The sequence below is a fragment of the Orycteropus afer genome, unplaced genomic scaffold (assembly GCF_000298275.1).
Source record: "Orycteropus afer afer isolate SDZICR_OR568_19922 unplaced genomic scaffold, OryAfe1.0 scaffold00136, whole genome shotgun sequence".
NCBI classification, from domain to species: Eukaryota; Metazoa; Chordata; class Mammalia; order Tubulidentata; family Orycteropodidae; genus Orycteropus; species Orycteropus afer.
The window spans coordinates 793,331-813,411 of record NW_006921723.1 but is presented as its reverse complement, the minus strand read 5'-3'; the positions used below and the strand labels follow the sequence as shown (position 1 = coordinate 813,411).

Here is a 20,081-nt window from a genome sequence, read left to right as displayed (position 1 = left end):
AAAAAAAAAAAAAAAATCAACTCACCAGCAATAGGTGGGTACTCTGATAGGCCAGTGAAAATCACCACCCTTGTTTTCCCCTAAAGGAGACTTAGAGAAGAGGTGGTCAGCCTGTTGGTGGCAGAATTGGTTGTTATAGGTTGAATTAAACCAAACCAATCCATTGATATTGAGTCAATTCCAACTTATAGCAACCTCCATTGGGTTTCCAAGGCAGTAAATCTTTATGGAAGTGGATTGCCCCATCTTCCTTCCATGGAGAAGCTGGTGACTTTGAACTGCCAACCTTCTGGTTAGCAGTCAAAAGCCTTAGGCACTGCGCCACCAGAGCTCCTTTTATAGTTTGAATTGTGTCCCCTACAAAGATATGTTGAGGTGGTGCTGAGGAAGAGGAAGACACACAGAAGTACACGGGAGGTACAGACAGCATAAATGAACCCTTTTGCATGTACACTACTGCGTTCTCAGTGATGGCAAGCATTGATCTACTGGTGGATAGATGGGTGGACAGGCTGAATGATCATGTATGTCTAGACAGGAGGGAGCATGCCCTTAACCTTATTATAGGGCTATATAGGGTTATAGGATTGTCAGACAAGGTTTCTACAAGTGTCCAGGTATATAGTAGAGCTCACAAGGGGCAAGGTTGTGGTGGCTTCTTAGCCATAGCCAGTTATCCTGAGGAAGCGAGTAGTTGGACCTGTGGACTTGGGACCATGGTTGCAGGGGACATCAAGCTCAACTGGCATAACATATTACACAAAAACATTGTTCTACAGTATCCTACTTTGGTGAGTAGTGACTGGGATCTTAAAAGCTTGTAAGTAAGTGGCCATCTAGATGCAACAATGGGTCTCTCCTTGTCCATAGCAAAGAAGAATGAAGAAAAACCAAAGATGCATGGAAACAATTAGTCCAAAGGACAAGTAGACCATGTGATCCTCAGCCTATATGACCATGAGACCAGAAGAACTAGATGATACCCAGTTACCACTGCCAACCATTCAGAGGGGGGATCTCTGTAGGAGATCCTGGATAGAGTGGGAGGATAATATGGAACAAAACTCAAAATTATTTTTTAAAAAATTATAAAGACTAGGTTTACTGGTCTGATAGAGTGTGGTAAGACCCCCAAGACCATAGCCTCTACTTACCCTTCAGGTCTGGAACTGAACTCATTCCCGTGGCTTCCAGGCAAACAATAGACAGGTATGTAGGGTGAACATTTATATCAGGTAGGTACGCTCCTTGGAGCAATCCATCGTGGGAGAACAGAAGGGCACTGTTCATGCAGAGAGAGAGTTCAGGGCATGGGAGTGTGTTCTGGTTACCTAGTGCTGCTCTGACAAGAATATACCACAAATGGGATGGCCTTAACAAACAGGAGTTTATTCTCTTACAGTTTGGGAGTCTAGAAGTCTGAGTTCAAAGTGCCAGGCTCTAGGGGCTGTGTGAAAGCCCCTCAGCCTTGGGCTTCAGCTCTACCTCTTGCTCCTGGCCCACTGAAGCTAGAGGTATCTCTTCACTCAGGCAGCTACTGGTTGCTGAGGCTAACAAGCCCAAGATCGGCAAATAAAATGGCACAGGCCCGATGTTACCAAACCACACTGCAGGCCATTAATTCAGGCCGGTAGAGCATGGCAGGCTGCTAAACAAGGTCGTGATAAGCTAGAGATCATTCCCCAAGGCTTCTCCTTATATACAGGAAGCAGACCACATACCCAAGGCAGCTACTCAGCTGCTCACAATAGATTTCACCATGGAGTTGATTATCCAGCTGCCCAGCCACTCAACCAGGCCTAGCCAAGTTGACACACAAACTTAACCACCACAGAGTGCGTGGGATGGAAGGATACAGGGAAGAGGTAACCACAGGGAAGAGGTACTACAGGGAGGAAGTGGGAAGAGAATTGTTACATTGTGGAGAATTGCAGTCAATGTCATGAAACAAAATGTGTATGAAATGCTATATGGAAAATGAATTTGGTCTGTAAACTTTGACCCAAATCACAATAAAAATTAAAAAAAAGATACGTTGAAGTCCTGAAGTCCTCATCCCTACAGTAGTGAATGTGACCTTTGGGAAAATGGAGTTTTTCTTTGCAGATTTTATCAGTTGGGTTAACGAGGCCATACTGGAGTAAGGTGGGTCCTAACCCTAGTCCCTAATGAGTGTTATTTTATATGAGGACAAACATGGAACCAGACACACACACACACATACACACACAGGGGGAAGACAGACACACACGCACCCACAGGAAAGAGACATGAATAGTTCCTCTCCAAGTCCTTGGAAGGAATCAAGCTAGCCAAGATTTGAACTTCAAGGTTCCAGAACTATGACATGCATCTTATCTTCTCAGAGTTGCCCATTCATACATCTCGCCTATTTTTCTGTTGGTTTCTCTTCTACTAACTTATTTGTAGAAGTGATTTGTATGGTTTGTGTATAAATTATTTGCTTGTTAGGTTTTACAACAGCACAGGTTTTCTAATAGCATCTTGTTGTTTTCTAATTTGACTCTTTCTTTTGCCTTTAATTACTTAATTCACTGCACAGTGTATCTATGTGTCCAATAATTCTTTCATTGGAAGTTCCTGAAATTTGGTCTAAGACACCAGGATTTGAACCCAGGTCCATTTGACTCCAAATGCCACAGACCTCCCCCATTTCCATTTTCCCTGGCAATGTGGGGCTACCTTGACCTCGAGTTTCCAGTAGAAACCCAGAGCCATCTGGGGACACAGACCCCCCTGCCACTCTGTCTTCAGGCTGAGTGCATGAGAATAAAGCAGACCAGCACCACATTCATTCACAATGGCTTTATTTGCTGACCCCTCACTTACATGCAAGGGGATGAACTTGAGGGAGTGACAACCTCAGAACCCACCCAGCTTCCAGGCATCACCCAGAAAAAGGCACTTTCCCAATAGCTGGGCAACCCCTGGGGCCACCACCATCAAGCTTTGGCCAAACTCATGCCAATCTCTAGGCTGCCCCAGTTGCTGGTGGACGTCCTGAGCACCCACGTATAGCCCTAAGCCCAACCCCCACCTGGACATCTCATGCTATTTGACATCTCCCAACAGCCTAGGATCAGCCCCTCACTCACTTTGAAGCAACTCCCCAGCCTGTTCAGCAACAGCACAAGGCTCCCACAGACCACACATCAGGGTATTTGTTGAATGGCTGAAGGAGCCACAGTGAAGGAGGCCAGCATGAAGGAGGCCTGATGCTTCCAGGGCCCACAGGGAGAGTGTTGGGTCTTGGAATACCAGCCCAGCCTGCAGCAAACACTCCTTGGCTTCAGGAGTAGCCAAGAGTCAGAAAAAGCCTTCCCCATGCTCTCAAGTCCAGTCTACAGGAGTCTTCTGGAGGTCTCCTTTGTGCTGAGTCACTGGTGGGCTTCCCAATCCACAGACACAAACAATCTAAAATGCAAAGCCACTTCTGATCATCAACAACCCCTCCTGATGCCACTGCGCCTATGAGCTTATAAGCTTTTTCATGACCACATGGAGCCCCTCTCTGGCCAAGTGGCCCCTCTGTACAGAAGCAGGTAGGAGGTTCCTGCCCATTGTTCACAGGAGGAACAGGAGGCTCAGAGAAGGCAGGTAACTCCTCGGGGGCCACCCAGCAAGGGCTGGTGCTTTCTGGACACAGGGAAATGGTCTAGGTCCTGGGAAGCCTGGGCAAGAAGAGACTTGGAAGTTGTGCCAGAGCCTCTGTGCTGGGAGGAGGGCCTGGGGCACAGCAGGGACTTAGGAAATGTGCATCAAACAAATGACTCAGAGTCCTTTAAAATTCCTTGAGTCAAGATGCGTTTAAGAGAGGGACGTGTGGAGCCAAGAAAATGACAGTGGGGTTTTTGGTTAGAGCTGCTGCTGGGATTCTGTGTGGCCCCTCCAAAAGCTAATACTTTTAGGGGAGCCTGGCAGAGAGATGGGGGCCCCCATCTCTGCACTCCCATACCTTACTTAACCACATCAGCCCTAGGGAGTGGGCGAGTGGCCCCAGTTTACAGACAGGAAGTTGGGGCCCAGAGGGGATGAACCGAGCCCAGGACGCCCCCTCCCTGTCACTCATGGCCCCTGGGCTGCCTCTAATCCGCTTTCTTGGCCTTCTTCTTCCTGGAGCCCTCACTCAGCTCTTCTTTGGATTTGGAGGGCAGCGGTGAGTGCAGGGCACCTGGGCCACCGCCCTGGGTGCCACCGTGGGCCCCACCCCCGTGGTTGTCATGGTGATGGTCACCCTCCCAGGCTGCCCCAAATAGCACAGGACAGATGTAGCCCTCCAGAACGTCAAAGGGGGAGCCATGGGAGTGGGTGGCCGTCAGGAACACCTAAAGGGGGATAGGAGAAAGAGACAGGTCAACAGGGTCAGGGGAAGAGAGGCACCCCAGCCTGAACTCTGGCTGCACACACTCCCAAAAGGGGACCAGCATCCTGGAGGTCCCAGGATGTGGGACTTCTGGTGCTAAAACCAGGACTGGCATGTCTACCCCTCCACAATGGTTTCCACTGGCCTCAGAAAGGTGCAGGCCACGGCCTGGGGTTACACAGTAAACAAGGGGCGGAATAGGACTTGAACCCTGTTCCCCTCTCCTCTTCCCCTGAAACTGGAGCTCCCACCAGAGGAGGGCACACCCCTATGCTGGGGTCTTTCATTTCAACTTGGGCGGGATTCATGTGTATGGGAGGAGGGCATGGCTCTGAGGCCCTTCCCCATGGGGGCACTCTGGCTCAAGGCCCACCATGGATCAGCACCACCCCTGGTCTAACAGGGCATCTTCCCAACTGTCCACCCTAGTGCCTCCTTCTCTGTTCTCTGTAACCCAGGACTCTAATTCGTCTTGTTTCCTAAATACATCTGCTACCTCCAGGGCAGGGCCCTCGGCCAGAGTACCACTCCCTCTCTCTCTCCCTCTCCCACCCCCAACCCCAGGAAGACCCTGAAGGGAAGCTCCTTCCCTTTCTGGGCTGGCCCAGGATGTCTGCAGCCCCACCCCCATCTGCTGGACTCTGATCCTCAGGCCCCCCACCCCCACCCACAGGAAGACCCTGCACCAAAGCTCTTCCCCTTTCTGTGCAGGCCTCCCTCAGCCAGGAGTGACCACATCCTGAGCCCCTCCCCCAGCCTCACCCCAGGGGAAGCTTACCTTGCAGGACACCATGAACATAGTGAAGATGAAGATGAGGGTGGCTTTGGAGACGGGAAGCCAGCGTGTCTGCTGGAGGGTGAAGAGCACTGCTCCATACAGGCTGGCTTTGGTGGGGCTGAAACAGAGGGGTGTAGCCGATCAGGGCTCCACAGGGGGCTGGCTGCCTCTTGTCCAGTGGAACCCCTACTCCACTCCTACCCTAACGTCTCCTGAATGTGCATTAGAAAGGCACACTGGTGGTATGGATGAGGGGGGATGCTGCCCTGTGCGGGAAAGGCTTAACCTTGCCCAGAGAGGTCTGACCTTTGCCCCCTGAATTCTAGAAGGTGACCTCCAAGCCCTTAGAATGTCCTGCCTGATAAGTGTCTTTGTTTACCTGGGGTCATGGGTCACCTCAGATGGCCTGTGCCAACCATGGTATTCATGGTAGGGCCCTGGGCCACGCAGTATCAGGGGGTTGCTGAGTTAGAATTGACTTGATGGCAGCGAGTTTGGTTTTTTGGTTTGGGACTCACAGCTTTTCTGAGTACTATGAGTTCTTCTAGTGACACATCAGAGTGTAGTCTTGGGGACCTCTGAACAGGGCACTCCCTGGACAGTGTGGTTACAACACTCAAGAGTTTTTCTTAACGTCCTTTTTCTTCCCTGCAGAGTATGTTTACAATGTCTTATCTTGTCACAGAAGAAAGACCCAAGACTTCTGCTTCCGGATTCGTGTCTCTCCCATTGCACTTTCTTCTCCGCGATGCTTCTGCTGAACATATGCAAAGCGTTCGCCTGGTCCTGGGGCAATGCCAGGTGGTTCGTATGCGTGGTTCCACTGGACCCTCACAGCCACCTGGTGAGGCAGAAAGGGAGCCCAAGAGGGAAGCCCCCTGCCTGCTTCCTAGCAAGTGATGCAGACACTCTGGGTTTGTGTGTCCTCATCTTTGGGAAGAGGATAGAGCTGGCTTCCCACAAGAAATGAGGTACTCTATGTTGGGAGCTCTGGTAGCGTAGTGCCTAAGGCACTTGACTGCTAACCAGAAGGCTGGTGGTTTAAACCCACCAGCCACTCCTCAGAAGGAAGATGGGGCAATCTACTTCTGTAGTGATACTGCCTCGGAAACCCAAGGAGGGGTCGCTATAAGTCAGGTACGACTCGACGGCACATAACAACAACAACAACAACAACATGTTTTCCAAAGTGTAAGATGGGAGATAATTCTCTTTGGTATATGGATGAGCTCCTTAACTCTGCTATGTTTTAAGAGCTATGGCTTTATTTATTGGGTACTGAGAAAGGGTGAATAGCCCAACTCTAAATATATTTAGAAATATATGAGGCTAAATACAAGGTAGGGTCTTGGGTTGGATGCTGCACTTCGCCTGTCCACTGCTCTTCACCTTGTCCCAGCCACATTTGTCACCCCACACTCCCCACCCAGCCCCATGCCCCTACCTTACCCCAGCCAGATTCCCTCCTCCCCACCCGACCCCACACTCCCACCCCATGTGCCCCACTCAACCCCATTTTTCTACCCTACTCTAATTTCTTGCTTCCCACCAAAGCCCAAGCTTTCCCCAATACTCCCCCTCATTCCATCCTCTGCTCCCCACCCAATTACATACTCCCCACCCAACTCTTCCACCCAGACCCTCTGAACTGGCCCCCATCTGTTCTCCTTCCTGACTTGATGCTTTGCAGAATTGGTGGCCAGAGGGCTCCTTCCCTGCTGAAAGTCCTGTTCACTTTTCAAAACCCAAATCAACTGTCACCTCCTCTCTGCAGCTCTGCCAATCACTGCTCTGCAGGCCACGGTCCCCCTGGGGACTACCCTAGCCTTGCCCTTTCCCTCTGGAAGCTCCTAGATGGGAGAGCTTCAGGCTGAGACCTCTCCAAGTTACCCAGCCCAGGGTGAGGCCTGAGATGCCCATGAACATGGGCAGGCGGGTGGCTACTCACAAGGACATGTGCAGGATCTCATTGGTCTCTGGCTTCCAGACGCCTCGGAGCAGCTGTTCAACGTTGGACATGAGGGCGACACCAGAGCCTATGGGCAGGCAGCATCTGAAGGAGCCACCCCAGCTCCAGATGCCCAAGGGGCAATCTACCCACTCCTAGGGCTTCTCTCGAGGGACATGCAGCCTGGGTGTGTGCCATCACCAGGTAGAGGTGGAGAAACTGAGGCTCAGAGGGTCACACAGCACATTCAGAGAAGAATGAAGGCATGCTATGGATTGAATTGTGTCTTCCCAAGACATGCGTAGGAGCCCTGGTGGTGCAGTGGTTAAGTGCTTGGCTGCTAACCGAGAGGTCAGCAGTTCGAACCCAACAGCCACTGCATGGGAGAAAGATGAGGCAATCTGCTTCCATAAAGATTTACTGCCTTGGAAACACTAAGGGGCAGTTCTCCTCTGTCCTATGGGTTGCTATGAGTTGAAATCAACTTGACAGCAATGGGTTTGGTTTATTTTAAAAAGTATGTGTGGAATCCTAACCCCATAACTGTGGATAGGAATCCCTGGGTGGTGCCAATCCTTCAGGGCCCAACTACTAGCCAAAACTTTGGCGGTTCGAACCAACCCACAGGTGCCTCAGAAGAAAAGCCTGGTGAGCTGCTTCCGGAAAACCTTATGGAGCAGCTCTACTCTGATGTACCTGGCGTCACCATGGGCTGAACTGGCAGTGACTAACAACATGCCTATGGATGGGATTCCATTTGGGAACAGGGCTTTCTTTGTTATGTCAATGGGGGAATCCTAAGCCTAATCACTTCTGAGTTACAAGGAGCAGCACAGACAGAGACATGCAAGCACAAACAACAGAAGGCAGATGCCCCATGGAGATCACCAAGGGAAGCTGGAAAGAAGCGAAAGAAGCTGAGACCATGACCTTCCTTCCACACGGCAGACAGAGAGAGCCTCCCCCTAGAGCTGGTGACCTGCCTGTGGCCTTCTAGCCTCCTGAACTGCGAGAAAATGAACTTCTGTTCACTAAAGCCACCACTCGTGGTACGTCTGTTATAGCAGCATGAAGAAACTGACAAGGAACAGTTTCTGTCTGTTCTTCCCTTCCTCCCCCCACTGCAGGGCAGGTCTTGGACACCCCTGGTCCTCCCCAGATGCCCCAGCCCAGGCTTCCAGAAGGCTCCCACCTTTTCTCCTCCTCAGGCTCTGAGTTTTCCATCTTTCTCAAGACATGCCCCGCCCCACCCCCTACAGGAAGGCACGCTATGCCACTGGGGAAACTGCTTTATTGTAGAGAGAACCAGGAATCCTAAGTGGAAACGTAACAGTTAAATTTCTGCAAGAATTTTCCCATTTACCCCAAAGAAACTGGCTAATGAGGAGGCTGGGGCACCCCCAGGAGCTCTGTTGGCACAGTGGTTGGCCATTTGTCTGCTAACCAAAAGCTCAGCGGTTTGAACCCACCCACCACTCCACTGAAGAAAGATGAAGCAGTCTGCTTCCGTAAAGATTTACAGCTTTGGAAACGCTTCCGGGGTATATGGAAATGACTTGATGGCAGTGGGTCAGGTTTGATTTTATGCATCCCCATCTGGAGGAAGAGGTGTGCCAATGGTGGGGGGAGGAGCGCTGATATATACTGTGGGTTCAAGCTATACCTCAGTATAGCAGTATCACTATGGAAGTAGATTGCCCCATCTTCCTTCTAAGGAGTGGCTGGTAGGTTTGAACCACCAGCCTTCTGGTTAGCAGTCAAGTGCCTTAGCCACTATGCTACCAGAGCTCCCAATTCAATTAGGTAATGAAAACAAGCCCCAGATATCACTACTACTGTGGTTAAGAAACCGTGTCCTAGAGGCATCAGCCTGGTCACTGTCATCCTATTTACCTCTGGTAGTTAAACTGGCAGAAGCTTCCCATGAACCTTAAAAGTATTGGCAAATGAGGAGAACTGGACTCCTGCTACAGTTCCGACACCCCCCAGCGTGGAGCTGTATCAACGGGGTGACCTGACATGTAATCAGGGTGGGGGTCCCTACTGGGGGCCACTTTGGTTGTTGCCGCCCTGCTTACCTTTGACCCAGCCAGTGGCGATCATGACAAACCAGCCATGGTGGTAGTGGTGGTGTGCATGGTGGATGCCCACGGCGATCTTGCGGACCCTCACCACCTCCTTCATGGCCACGAAGATGAGCTTCACGGGCAGGAAGCAGACGCATTTGTAGAAGAGGTCCAGTGGGCAGAAGAAGATCAAGTACCTTTGGGGAGAGCACACCATGTGTTGGGAAGCAGCCGGGGCCCCAGGAGGGGGACCCTGTGTCTGCAATTTCATTTTCTTGAAAAGCTGTGTTGACATAGCTTTGAAGCCCTGGCTGGAGATTGGCTTGTCCCCCCCCCTCTTTTTTTTTTGGCAGAATGGAGCTGTTACATAGGCTTTTCTTGTTTGCAGTCTTTATGGAGGAGTCCCTGGGTGGCCCAGGGTTAAGCATGGTATGAGAGCTTCAAATCTAAAGCACTTGGGTTTGTGGAAGGTTGTGGTCTGTGGTGGGAGGCTTAACTCCATTTTGAGGCTTGACGTAAGTTTCAGATACCATTTGGCTTCTTTCTGACCATAAACCAGCACTGTGGCTGGGCACAGACAAGTTCCAGGACACACCTAGGGAGGGGCAGGCTGCCTTCAGGAGGAGTAGATACTCACAAAGAACTAGGGAACTTGGCTGGGAGTGTCCTTTGTTAATTTAAATTAAGGTTGTTGTTGTTGTTGTTTGCCATTGAGTCTGCCCAGTCTGCCCAGACTCATAGCGACCCCTCCTTGGGTTTCCTAGGCAGTATCACTACGGAAGTAGGAATGCCCAACCTTCCTTCCGAGGAGTGGCTGGCGGGTTCGAACCGCCAGCCTTCTGGTTAGCAGTGAAGTGCCTTAACCACTATGCTACCAGAGCTCCCTAAATTAAGGTTAGGGTCTTGGTATTGTTTACTAGCCACCTTGTGGCTATGACTCATGCTGCAAGGTCATGAGCCACAGCCTGTCTGGACCATCACCTAGCCAGGTAGTCAAGGCCCAGAACCAATCCTGTAACCCCTTCCTATCTTCAAATCCCAATCATGGTCTTTACCTTGCTCCTGTAGTCCCACCTGTAACAGTGATGAATCTGTCTACCACCAATCATGATTCTGTGATGATTTAAAATCCTGTATAATTAGCCACATGGCCATGACTGTGGACTCCATTCATCTTTTTCATGCTGATGGTTTCCTTCAGGTAGGACGATTGTCTTTGTTCTGTCCAAGGCTTAATAAAAGTGTCTCTATTGAACCTATTTGAATTTGGGGTCTCTTTTCCCCTAACACAGCACTCAGCTCACAGCCAAAAGGTTATGAGAAACCTCAGGAGACAGGCCTGGTGATCTGCCCCAGAGAGCCTATGGAGCAGTCCGACTCTGCACACATGGGGTCCCCAGGAATCAGAACTGACTCAGCAGCAACATTTATGGAAGGAGATTGCCAGGCCCTTCTGTGGCGGTTCTGCTGGGTGCCAAACTCTTGGTTAGCAGCTAAGAGCAAACGGTGTGTACCACCCAGGGATCCCTGTTCCCCTTCTTAAGCAGCTGATTAAGTTCAAACACTCCCCTTACTGGGTTCTCACATTCCTGGGCCACTGTGCATCAACACTTATCACCCTGCAGCAGGCGCCCGACACTTAGGGATAGCCCCTCTGTCCTAGAGCTGCAGAATTATTCAAAATGCCCACTCCCCAGGAAGCCTGCGAGACCTCCCTAACCCCACCCTGCTTGCCATACATAAGTATCTCCTACAATTCCGGCTTGCCACCTCTTCCCCAGGCACAGCCCTGTCAGGGCCTGCCTCATGGTGTGCCGTACCTCCCTGTCTCTGAGACCTGGGATGATCATAAACCTGTTGTTAGTTGTCATTGAGTTGATCCCAATTCATGATAACCCACTTGGTTGCAGGGTACCATGCTCCATAGGGCTTTCTTGTCTATAATCTGTATAAAAGCAGATCGCCAGCCCTTTTTTCCATCACAAACTGCCAAACTTCAGTTCGAACTTTAGGTTTGAACTGCCAAACTCTAGGTTAGTAGCTGAGTGCAAACGGTTTGCACCAACCAGGGACCTTGTATCAAAAATACTGGCTTTAAACACTAGAATCACCCTCAGGAAGTTGAGATGCACACACCATGGTAAGTACATGGGAACTGAGACCGGTTTAAGGGGACGGAAGAATCACTGCTTATATCTAATATTTATGTTGTTGTTAGGTGCTGTTAGTTGATTCCAACTGATTGTGCAAAGAAGACCTGCCCTATAGAGTTTTCTTGGCTGTAATCTTTATGGAAGCAGATCACCAGGCCTTTCTTCTGTGGTGCCACTGGATGGGTTTGAACTGCCAATCTTTTGGTTAGCAGCAGAGGATTTAACTGTTTGCGCTACCAAGGATCTTTGGGAACAAACATATAAGCAAAACCCAGTTCCTTTCCATGGCCGCCCTGACTCCTCCTCCCCACACTGCACCTGACTTACCATCCCACAAATTTGTCAGTTTCTCCAGCCTCTCCCCCATAATGTGCAAGGACTTGGGGCAGACCTGGGTGTGGGGGTGAGGTAATCGGGGGACCTATGGTTGGTGTGTGGGGTCCCAGTTCCTCCCATCTCCTGGACACCTGGCACAGGTGACACCCCTTCCCCCAGCCCTGCTCCCCTTTGTCCCCTACAATGGCTCACCAGACGGCCGAGGCCAGCAGGACACTGGAATTGTTGCTGAAATAGTCGATGAGAGGCTCCCCAAGCAGGAGGTCAGCCAGGATGTAACTCCCAAAGCAGTGCAGCATGGCACAGAGCCAGGATGCAACAGGGTGGCGCCGAGAGAGCTCGACCGCTCCTGGTGGGCACAGGGGAGTTCCTCACCATCAGCCATAAAGGAGTTGGGAACATGCTCCACACCTATGTCAGCCCAGCCTCAGAAGCCCTGCCCAGGCTCAGCAGTCTCATTCACTGCAAAGAACCAAGACTCAGAGAGGTTTTGTGTGTGCCCTGAGGTCACACAGGAAGTAAAGGCAGCGCTAGGTGAGCTCTTTCCACGGTCCTCAGTGACATGTTAAAGATACGTTAAAGTCCTAACCCTAGTACCAGTGAATCTGACCTTGTTTGGAGAAATAGGGTTTTTGTTTGTAGATGATAAGTTATTGTAATCATACTGAAGTAGGGTTGTCCTAATCTGATATAACTAGTCCCTTATATAAGAGAAGAGACAGAGAGAGACACACACACACAGAGGACCATATGAAAACAGGCAGAGATTAGCGTGCTATGGCCACAACCATCCTAACAGGGCTGTGTATGCACTGCATAGCAACCAAATCTGTTGCCAGTGGTGCTGATCCGAGTAGGAAACAAACAGCGGTGTCTGCTCAAAAATGGCGGCCAAACTATGGCTTTGAATGTGCGCTGCTCTCCAAAACACCCGCCACAGACCTTCCTCCTGAAAGTTTCAAGAGCCTGATGCAAGAGACTGCATTACTGCAGTAGGTCTTTCTTCCTCGTCTGTTTCAGTGTGGAAGCTCCACTGAAATCTGTTCAGAACAAAAGCAACATTCAAGCCTCCACTGACAGTCAAGTGGTGGATGGACATGAGGTACATTCACTGGGGTCCTGACAATGAACCAGGGTCTCTGAGAAAAGAGCATGGGGGCAGCATCCTCTAACCTCTTCTATCTTCACTAGGAGAAGACAGAATCACTATCAGCAATCTGAGGCTGATTCACCTTGCAAACTTTCTACCAATTCTGATACCAACCATTCCTCCCGTGGCACTCTCTACTTCTCTTCTGGGTTCATTAATTCATTGCAATGGCCACACACAACTCATAGACCATAGTCACGAACATGGCATTCATTAGGGAAGTAACAGGTTACAATTCAGGCTCAGTAACGCTCAAGATGCAATTCTTGCATCAGGACAGCCTGCTTTCAACCATGCCTGCAGGCATGCCTCTCTTTGGCCCTTGGCCTCTCCGCCTGGCCTCTTCCCTGCTCCGCCAAGTGTTACAAAGCTTTTCACAAAGCCAATAGGTGCACCCCACTACGCTAGCAAGCCTTCTGCCTGGAGGCACTCAACTTTCTCCCTCTGTGGGCTGGCCAGCCCACTGCTCTGTCTTGGTGCTGGCCTCTCAGTTCTGCCGCCACCATCTCTCTGCTGTTGTCAGAGAGGTGCCCCTGTGCTGCAGGGGTCATAGGTTCAAGAACGCACCTCACTCTTGGCTCTTCTCTGTCTTGGTGAGATCCCCCTTTTCTGTTTCTGAGATGGTTCATTTTAAGCCTTGTGGAATAGCAAAAGTAACCAATCCCTACATTAGGGTTCCATACATCTTATTTCCATGGTCCCACACCCACAAGGGCACCATGTACCTTATTTACATTATCAGCAAGCTATCCAATCCCCTTGATGGGCACAAACACCTCAGCTTTGCTTAGTTCCATCTGGTGGGAGTCACAAAGACCATGGCTAAAAAAGCCATATTAAGTAATCCATTGCACCACAGTCTCCCATAGGGAAGGTGAGGATTCAACCACCATTGCCCTCACCCAATGAATGTACAAATCACTAAAGGTCTGCAGTTAATAGTCTTGTACCCATATCAACGTCCTGGTTTTAATACTGAGCTGTGGTTATGTAAGATGTTGTCATTGGGAAGAGCTAGGTGACAGGTACATGGGACTCTCTGTACCATGTCTACAACTTTAAAAAAATTTTTTATTGTGATTTGGGTGAAAGTTTACAGAGCAAACTCATTTTCCACACAGCAGCTCACACACACTGTCTCAAGACACTGACCATCTTTGCAACTTCTTCTAAGTCTTAATCTATTTCAAGATAAATTTTTAAAAAAAAAAATTTCAAAATTAAGACAGGGTATCTTAGTTATGTAGTGCCATTATAACAGAAACATCACAAGTGGATGGCTTTAACGAACAGAAATTTATTCTCTCACAGTTTAGGAGGTTGAAGTCCAAATTCTGAGCACCAGCCATAGGGAAAGGCTTTCTCTCTCTGTCAGCTCTGAGGGAAGGTCCTTGTCTCCCTTCAGCATGTGCGGGCCCAGTGTTCCTTGGAGACTTCCCTACGTCTTGGCATCAGTCTACCCCTGGAGTAGTTTTCTCAGTGTAGGGACCTCAGGTCTAAAGCATGTGCTCTGCTCTTGGCTCTACTTTCTTGGTGGTACTGAGGTCCTCTGATCTTTGCATGTTCAATCTCTTTTATATCTTAGGTTGTATCGTAGGTCAATCTATTTTATATCTTAAAAAAGATTGACTCACAATACAGCCTAATCCCGTAGAATGTATCCTGCCTCATTAACATGGGCACATAGGATAATTACATCAGATCACATAAAACTGAGAATCATGGAATCAGGATCTTTGCAAATATAATTAAGGAGCCCTGGTGATGCAGTGGTTCAGCTTTTAGCTGCTACCTGAAAGGTCCGTGGTTCCAACCTACCAGCTGCTCTGAGGGAGAGAGAGGTGGAGGTCTTTTTCCTCAAGATTACCTGGAAACCCTGAAGGACAGTTCTACTCTGTCCTACAGGATCTGTATGAGTTGGCAATGGGCTTTAGGGGGGAAAAAAAAAAAAGATATAATTAAGGTAAAGTTCCAGATGAGATCATCCAGGATTAGGGTGGGCCCTAAATCTAATGACTGATGACTGGTTTCCTTGTGAGGAGAGGAGCCGACAAAGAGACACGCAGAACTGAAGGTCATATGAGGATGGAGGCAGAGACAGAGTGATGCAGCCACAAGCTAAGGAATGCATGGAGCCACGAGAGGGGCAAGAGGCAAGGATGGATCCCCCCGGAGCCTCCAGGGGGCACATGGCCCTGCTGACACCCTAAATTTGGACTTCTGGTCTCCACAACAGTGAGAGGATAGATTTCTGTTTTTTCAAATCACCTATTTGAGGCAATTTGTTACAGCAGCCCTAAGGCACTCATATACCACCTGACAAATGAGGAAACCAGGGCTCCTCAGGGTCAAGTGAGGCAACACGATTTTTTGAGCCCCATCTGTGTACCAGGCCTGTCCTAGGCACTGGGGGGTACCACTGAGAGCAAGAGCAGGTTCAGTTGCTGCCTTTGTGGGGTTCATAGCCTGGAGCAGAGGTGGCACAGTCAAGTAATCCCACAATCAAATGTCAACTTCCGTAAAGGAGAGACATGTTATTATGTGCCATCGAGTTGGTCCCGACTCATAGAGACCCCTCCTTGGGTTTCCGAGGCAGTATCACTACGGAAGTAGATTACCCCATCTTCCTTCTGAGGAGTGGCTAGTGGGTTTGAACCTCCAGCCTTCTGGTTAGCAGTCAAGTGCCTTAGGCACTAAGCTACCAGAGCTCCTAAGGAGAGGCATAGAGCATTGTGAAAGGGTGCGCCTGGGGACCTAGCCTAGCAAAGGCAGTCTGGGAAAGCTTCAGTAGGAAATAATGCAAGTCTTTAAATTTCATAGAAAATGCTGTCATTCTGAAGGTCTCCTTGTACAGCTTGCTTTTCATCCCACATTAGGTTTCTGCAATTTATACAATTGATCGCACTGTGGGCACATCTGCTTCCAGAGCTGTGGAGCTGACCTCAACCCCACATGGCGACTCCATGTGTGTCAGGGTAGGACACAGGGTCTTCAGTGGCAGAGTTTTCAGAAGTAGATCACCAGGTCTTTCTTCTGAGGCACCTTAGGTGGACTCGAACCTCCAACCTTTCGTTTAGCAGCCAAGCATGTTAACTGCACCACCCAGGGACTATGTATACATAAAACTCAAACCCAAACTCACTGCTGTCTAGTTGATTCGACTCTTAGCGACCCCTCCTTGGGTTTCTAAGGCAGTATCTCTATGCAAGTAGATTGCCCAGTCTTCCTTCCGAGGAGTGGCTGGTGGGTTTGAACCACCAGCCTTCTGGTTTACAGTCAAAATGCCTTAGGCAGTACGCCACCAGAGCTTCTACATCATAATAATTTTGATTGCTGTAGACTGTAGGGTATTCCATCATAGGACTAAATCTCATTCTCTTGCATGTATTAGTTGTTTTCAAGTAAATGACTAACTCACTCCTATCTCTCTTCACCATCCTCACCAACTAACTGTGTGAACTGGAGCAAACCATTTCTTCTCCCTGAGCCCCTTTCCTTCTTTGTCAGGTGGGGACCCTAATTTTTCTTTCCCCGACTCCTAATGAGGGCTGGAATGGAATTTTCCCTTCTCTAATCTCATCCTCAAGGGACTCTGGTATCACAGCGGTTAAGGCACTCAGCTGCTAACCAGAAGATTGGTGGTTGGAACCCACCAGCCGCTCCATGGGAGAAAGAGGCAGTCTGCTTCTGTAAAGATTTACAGCCTTGGAAACCTTACAAGCAGTTCTACTCTGTCCAATAGGGTTGTTATGAGTCAGAATCGACTAGATGGCAGTGGGTTTAGTTTGGTTTGAATCTCATCCTCATAGCGATACCATTTATGTCAAAGTAGCACTGCTCCAGAGGTCTTCAAGGCTGTGATCTTTCACAGGTCACCAGGTCTTACTTCCAGGGTACTTCTGATGGATCTGAACCACTAACAGTAGACAGTTAGTAGGTGACACCCAGGAGTTGCCATGAGTCAGAAGAGACTGGACAGCAACTAACAACAGCAATCTCACCCCAGAGTCACAAGTTCAAGTGCATCTTACCCCTACCTTCTTAAGTCTCAACAAGTACCAAGAGTATGAAGTACAAATTCTCTCTTCTACTCTGATGAGCTTCTATTTAAAACATCGCTTGCTGAGAGATAATCCTGTGAACAGCTGGCCGACCCTAGGAACTTGTCTTTTGCAGAAATGGATACTTCTCTATCTAAAAATAACCCCCAGGGGCTGAATTCTTCCCAGGGCTTTTGCTTGTGCCCTCTGCCGGCCTTTCCAGTGACCCATGCCTGGAAGTGGGGGTGGGGACTGGGTTTGCATGAGTAATGCTCAGATCAGCACGCCCTGGGGTGTACACCTTACTGGTGTCCTGATAGAAAAAGTTCATACTCAGGTCCCACTCGGCCACTCCCTCTGGTCTGGGCAAATAACCCCACCCTGAGTTCCTCCAAGGAAACCTGAGGGGGCAACAGGTGAGTGCTTGGCTGCTAACCAAAAAGCTGGCAGTTTGAACATATCAGCATCTCCACAGAAGGAAGGCCTAGAGATCTGTTTTCATAAATATTACAACCAAGACCTTGGGTCTCTGGTTGTGGCCTGAGATGGGCTCTGTAGCTTTTCCTTCCCAGGGTCAGCATTCCATTTGTTAACAGCAGGATAGTGCTAAAAGGTACTCAAAGGCCCTGGCAGCACCACCATTGTTTTTTGCTACTTAGCCTGAGGTCTAAAACAAACACACAAAAAAACCTCACTGCCAACTCATAGTGATCCCTCCTTGGGTTTCTGAGGTGGTGTCTCTACAGAAGTAGATTGCCCAATCTTCCTTCCAAGGAGTGGCTGGTGGGTTTGAACTGTCAGCCTTCTGGTTAGCAGTCACATGCCTTAAGCACTATGCCAGCTAAGTCTCCCAGTAACTCTAAGACAAAGTACTGCTCTCTGAACCTCCCAGCTCAGCTCTCTGCCTTGGTCTCTGGTAGTGTAGTGCCTAAACAACAACAAGATGGAGACAGACAGACCACAATGGGGGATGGGCAGCCCCTCCATGGGCTAGAGAGCCTCTTTGGTCCTCACAGTGTTTTAAAAATGTGAAAATAGCTGCCATAAAAACATGTTGTTAGCTGCCATCAAGGCCACCGGACTCATGGTGACCCCACGCACAACAGAATGAAATGCTGCCCAGTCCTTTGCCACCCCCATGATTGTTGGTCCGCTTGTGTCCATGGCTCAGGCTGCTGTGTATTCTGAGTGCCTGGTACCCTAGGGGGCTCATCTTCCAGCACTGTATTGGAAGTCTTCTGTTGTGATCCACAGGGTTTTCAAAGGCTGATTTTTGGAAGTCGGTTGCCTTTTAGTTTGCCTTTGTCTGGAAGCTCTGCTGAAACCTCTTCACCATCCTGTTGTTGATGTTATTTGCCGTCGAGTCGGCCCTGACTCATAGCGACCCCTCCTTGGGTTTCTGAGGCAGTATCACTATGGAAATAGATTGCCCAACCTTCCTTCCGAGGAGTGCCTGGTGGGTTTGAACCGCCAGCCTTCTAGTTAGCAGTCAAGTGCCTTAGGCACTATGCTACTTCACCATCCTCGTCATTCATCGTCGTTATGTGCCGTCGAGTCGGCCCCGACTCATAGCGACCCCTCCTTGGGTTTCCGAGGCAGTATCACTACGGAAGTAGGATTGCCCAACCTTCCTTCTGAGGAGTGGCTGGTGGGTTTGAACCGCCAGCCGTCTGGTTAGCAGGCAAGTGTCTTAGCCACTATGCTACCAGAGCTTCACCATCCTAGCGACACGTAAAACTACACGGACAGACCGGTGGAAGCCGAGCATGCAGTGCATTGACCAGGAACTGGACCTGGGTTTCCTGCATGGAAGGCAAAAATTCTACCATGGAGTCACCTTTGCCCCTGATGTATAAACACAGGGAGCTTCAAATCCAGATTTCCAGCTTCTCTGGGGAAAAAAAAAAAAAATCAGCCCTGGCAGGCCCAGCTCCAATCAGGTAGCTGCAGGTCAACCCCCTTGAGGTATCCCCACCTGGCTCATTTCACTTGTATTCCCTGCCTGGCCCCTAGAGGCTTGAGACCGTGTCCCCCAGGGCATACTTGGTCCTCTTGGGTGTTGCGACAGGGGGGATGCTCCTGGCATTACGTGGCTGGCGACCAGGCATGCTACTCAATGCTCTACAATGAACAGGACAGCCTCCACCCCAAGGAATGATCGGGCCCCAGACGTCAATGACATTGCAGTTCAGAAACCATGGTGCAGACAACCACTCTTAAATTTGATTGTGTGAGGACCAAGGGGTCGGGAATTGCTGGAGGAAATACTGTCACCATGAATATTTGCTTCCTGTGCCACAAGATCAGAACTGGATGGTGCCTGGCTATCATTACTGAATGTTATGCTCTACAATTCTATAGAAGAATTCTGATCAAAAGGGAGGGGGAGGACAGAACAGAATTACAAATTCTCAGGGAATCCAGATCTAATGGAGCCATTGAGTCTGGATGAACACCTGAAACTACTACCCTGAGATAATCTTTAAACTTTAAATCTCAAATATTTTTCCTGGCAGTCAGCTCTGAACCAAATGACAGTTTAGCTTAATTAGTGAAGTCTGTCTGCCTTGAGCAGTGTGCTCTCTCACAGATTCATCTATGTGGCATCAAACTGGTAACACAGCAGCCCCTCCTTGGGTTTCCGAGGCAGTATCACTATGGAAATAGATTGCCCAACCTTCCTTCCATGGAGCGGCTGGTGGGTTTGAACCACCAGCCTTCTGGTTAGCAGTCAAATGCCTTAGGCATTATGCTACAGGAGCTCCTAAACTGATAACAGCATCTCCAAAAAGGAAGATAAGAAGCTTAGCGGGCAACGACTTTCCATTAATGGAAACGATTTGGAAAAGGATAGCAAGAATACCTATACAGCTTGAAGAAAGCACTCTGTCAATGAATGGTACATGTAGAATTTGTTAAAATGGTGCATCTTTTGCTGTGTATATATATTTTTTTCTCTCTCTTTCTCACTCACACACACACACACACACACACGCAAAAACAAAACACAATTGGGCTGCACGCTGGAATCATCTGGGGAACTTTGGAAAATACTGACTCCTGGCCCCACCCTGAGAAATTCTGATTTACATAGTAGAGGGGTGCAGCCTGGACAGCAGGAGTTTGAAAACCTTCCCAGGAGGTAATGTGCAGTAGCTATGTTTGAGAACCACTAGTCTGAGAGATTCTTTGGCTGGGTCAGGGCTTAAGATATCCAGCACTTCGA

The 20,081-nt window shown here is 49.3% G+C and overlaps 1 protein-coding gene across 1 annotated transcript in view; it reads right to left on the bottom strand.

Moving 5' to 3' along the window:
* Positions 1–4,106: 4,106 nt before the first annotated feature.
* Positions 4,107–20,081, bottom strand: part of TMEM38A (transmembrane protein 38A) — a 34,756-nt gene continuing 18,781 nt past the window's right edge. The window contains exons 2-6 of the mRNA XM_007945320.2: positions 11,858–12,014; positions 9,189–9,373; positions 7,111–7,198; positions 5,163–5,280; positions 4,107–4,346 (exon numbers count right to left, since the gene is read on the bottom strand). Coding sequence (XP_007943511.1) covers positions 4,107–4,346; positions 5,163–5,280; positions 7,111–7,198; positions 9,189–9,373; positions 11,858–12,014 — 788 coding nt within the window. The remainder of the gene's footprint in view (positions 4,347–5,162; positions 5,281–7,110; positions 7,199–9,188; positions 9,374–11,857; positions 12,015–20,081) is intronic.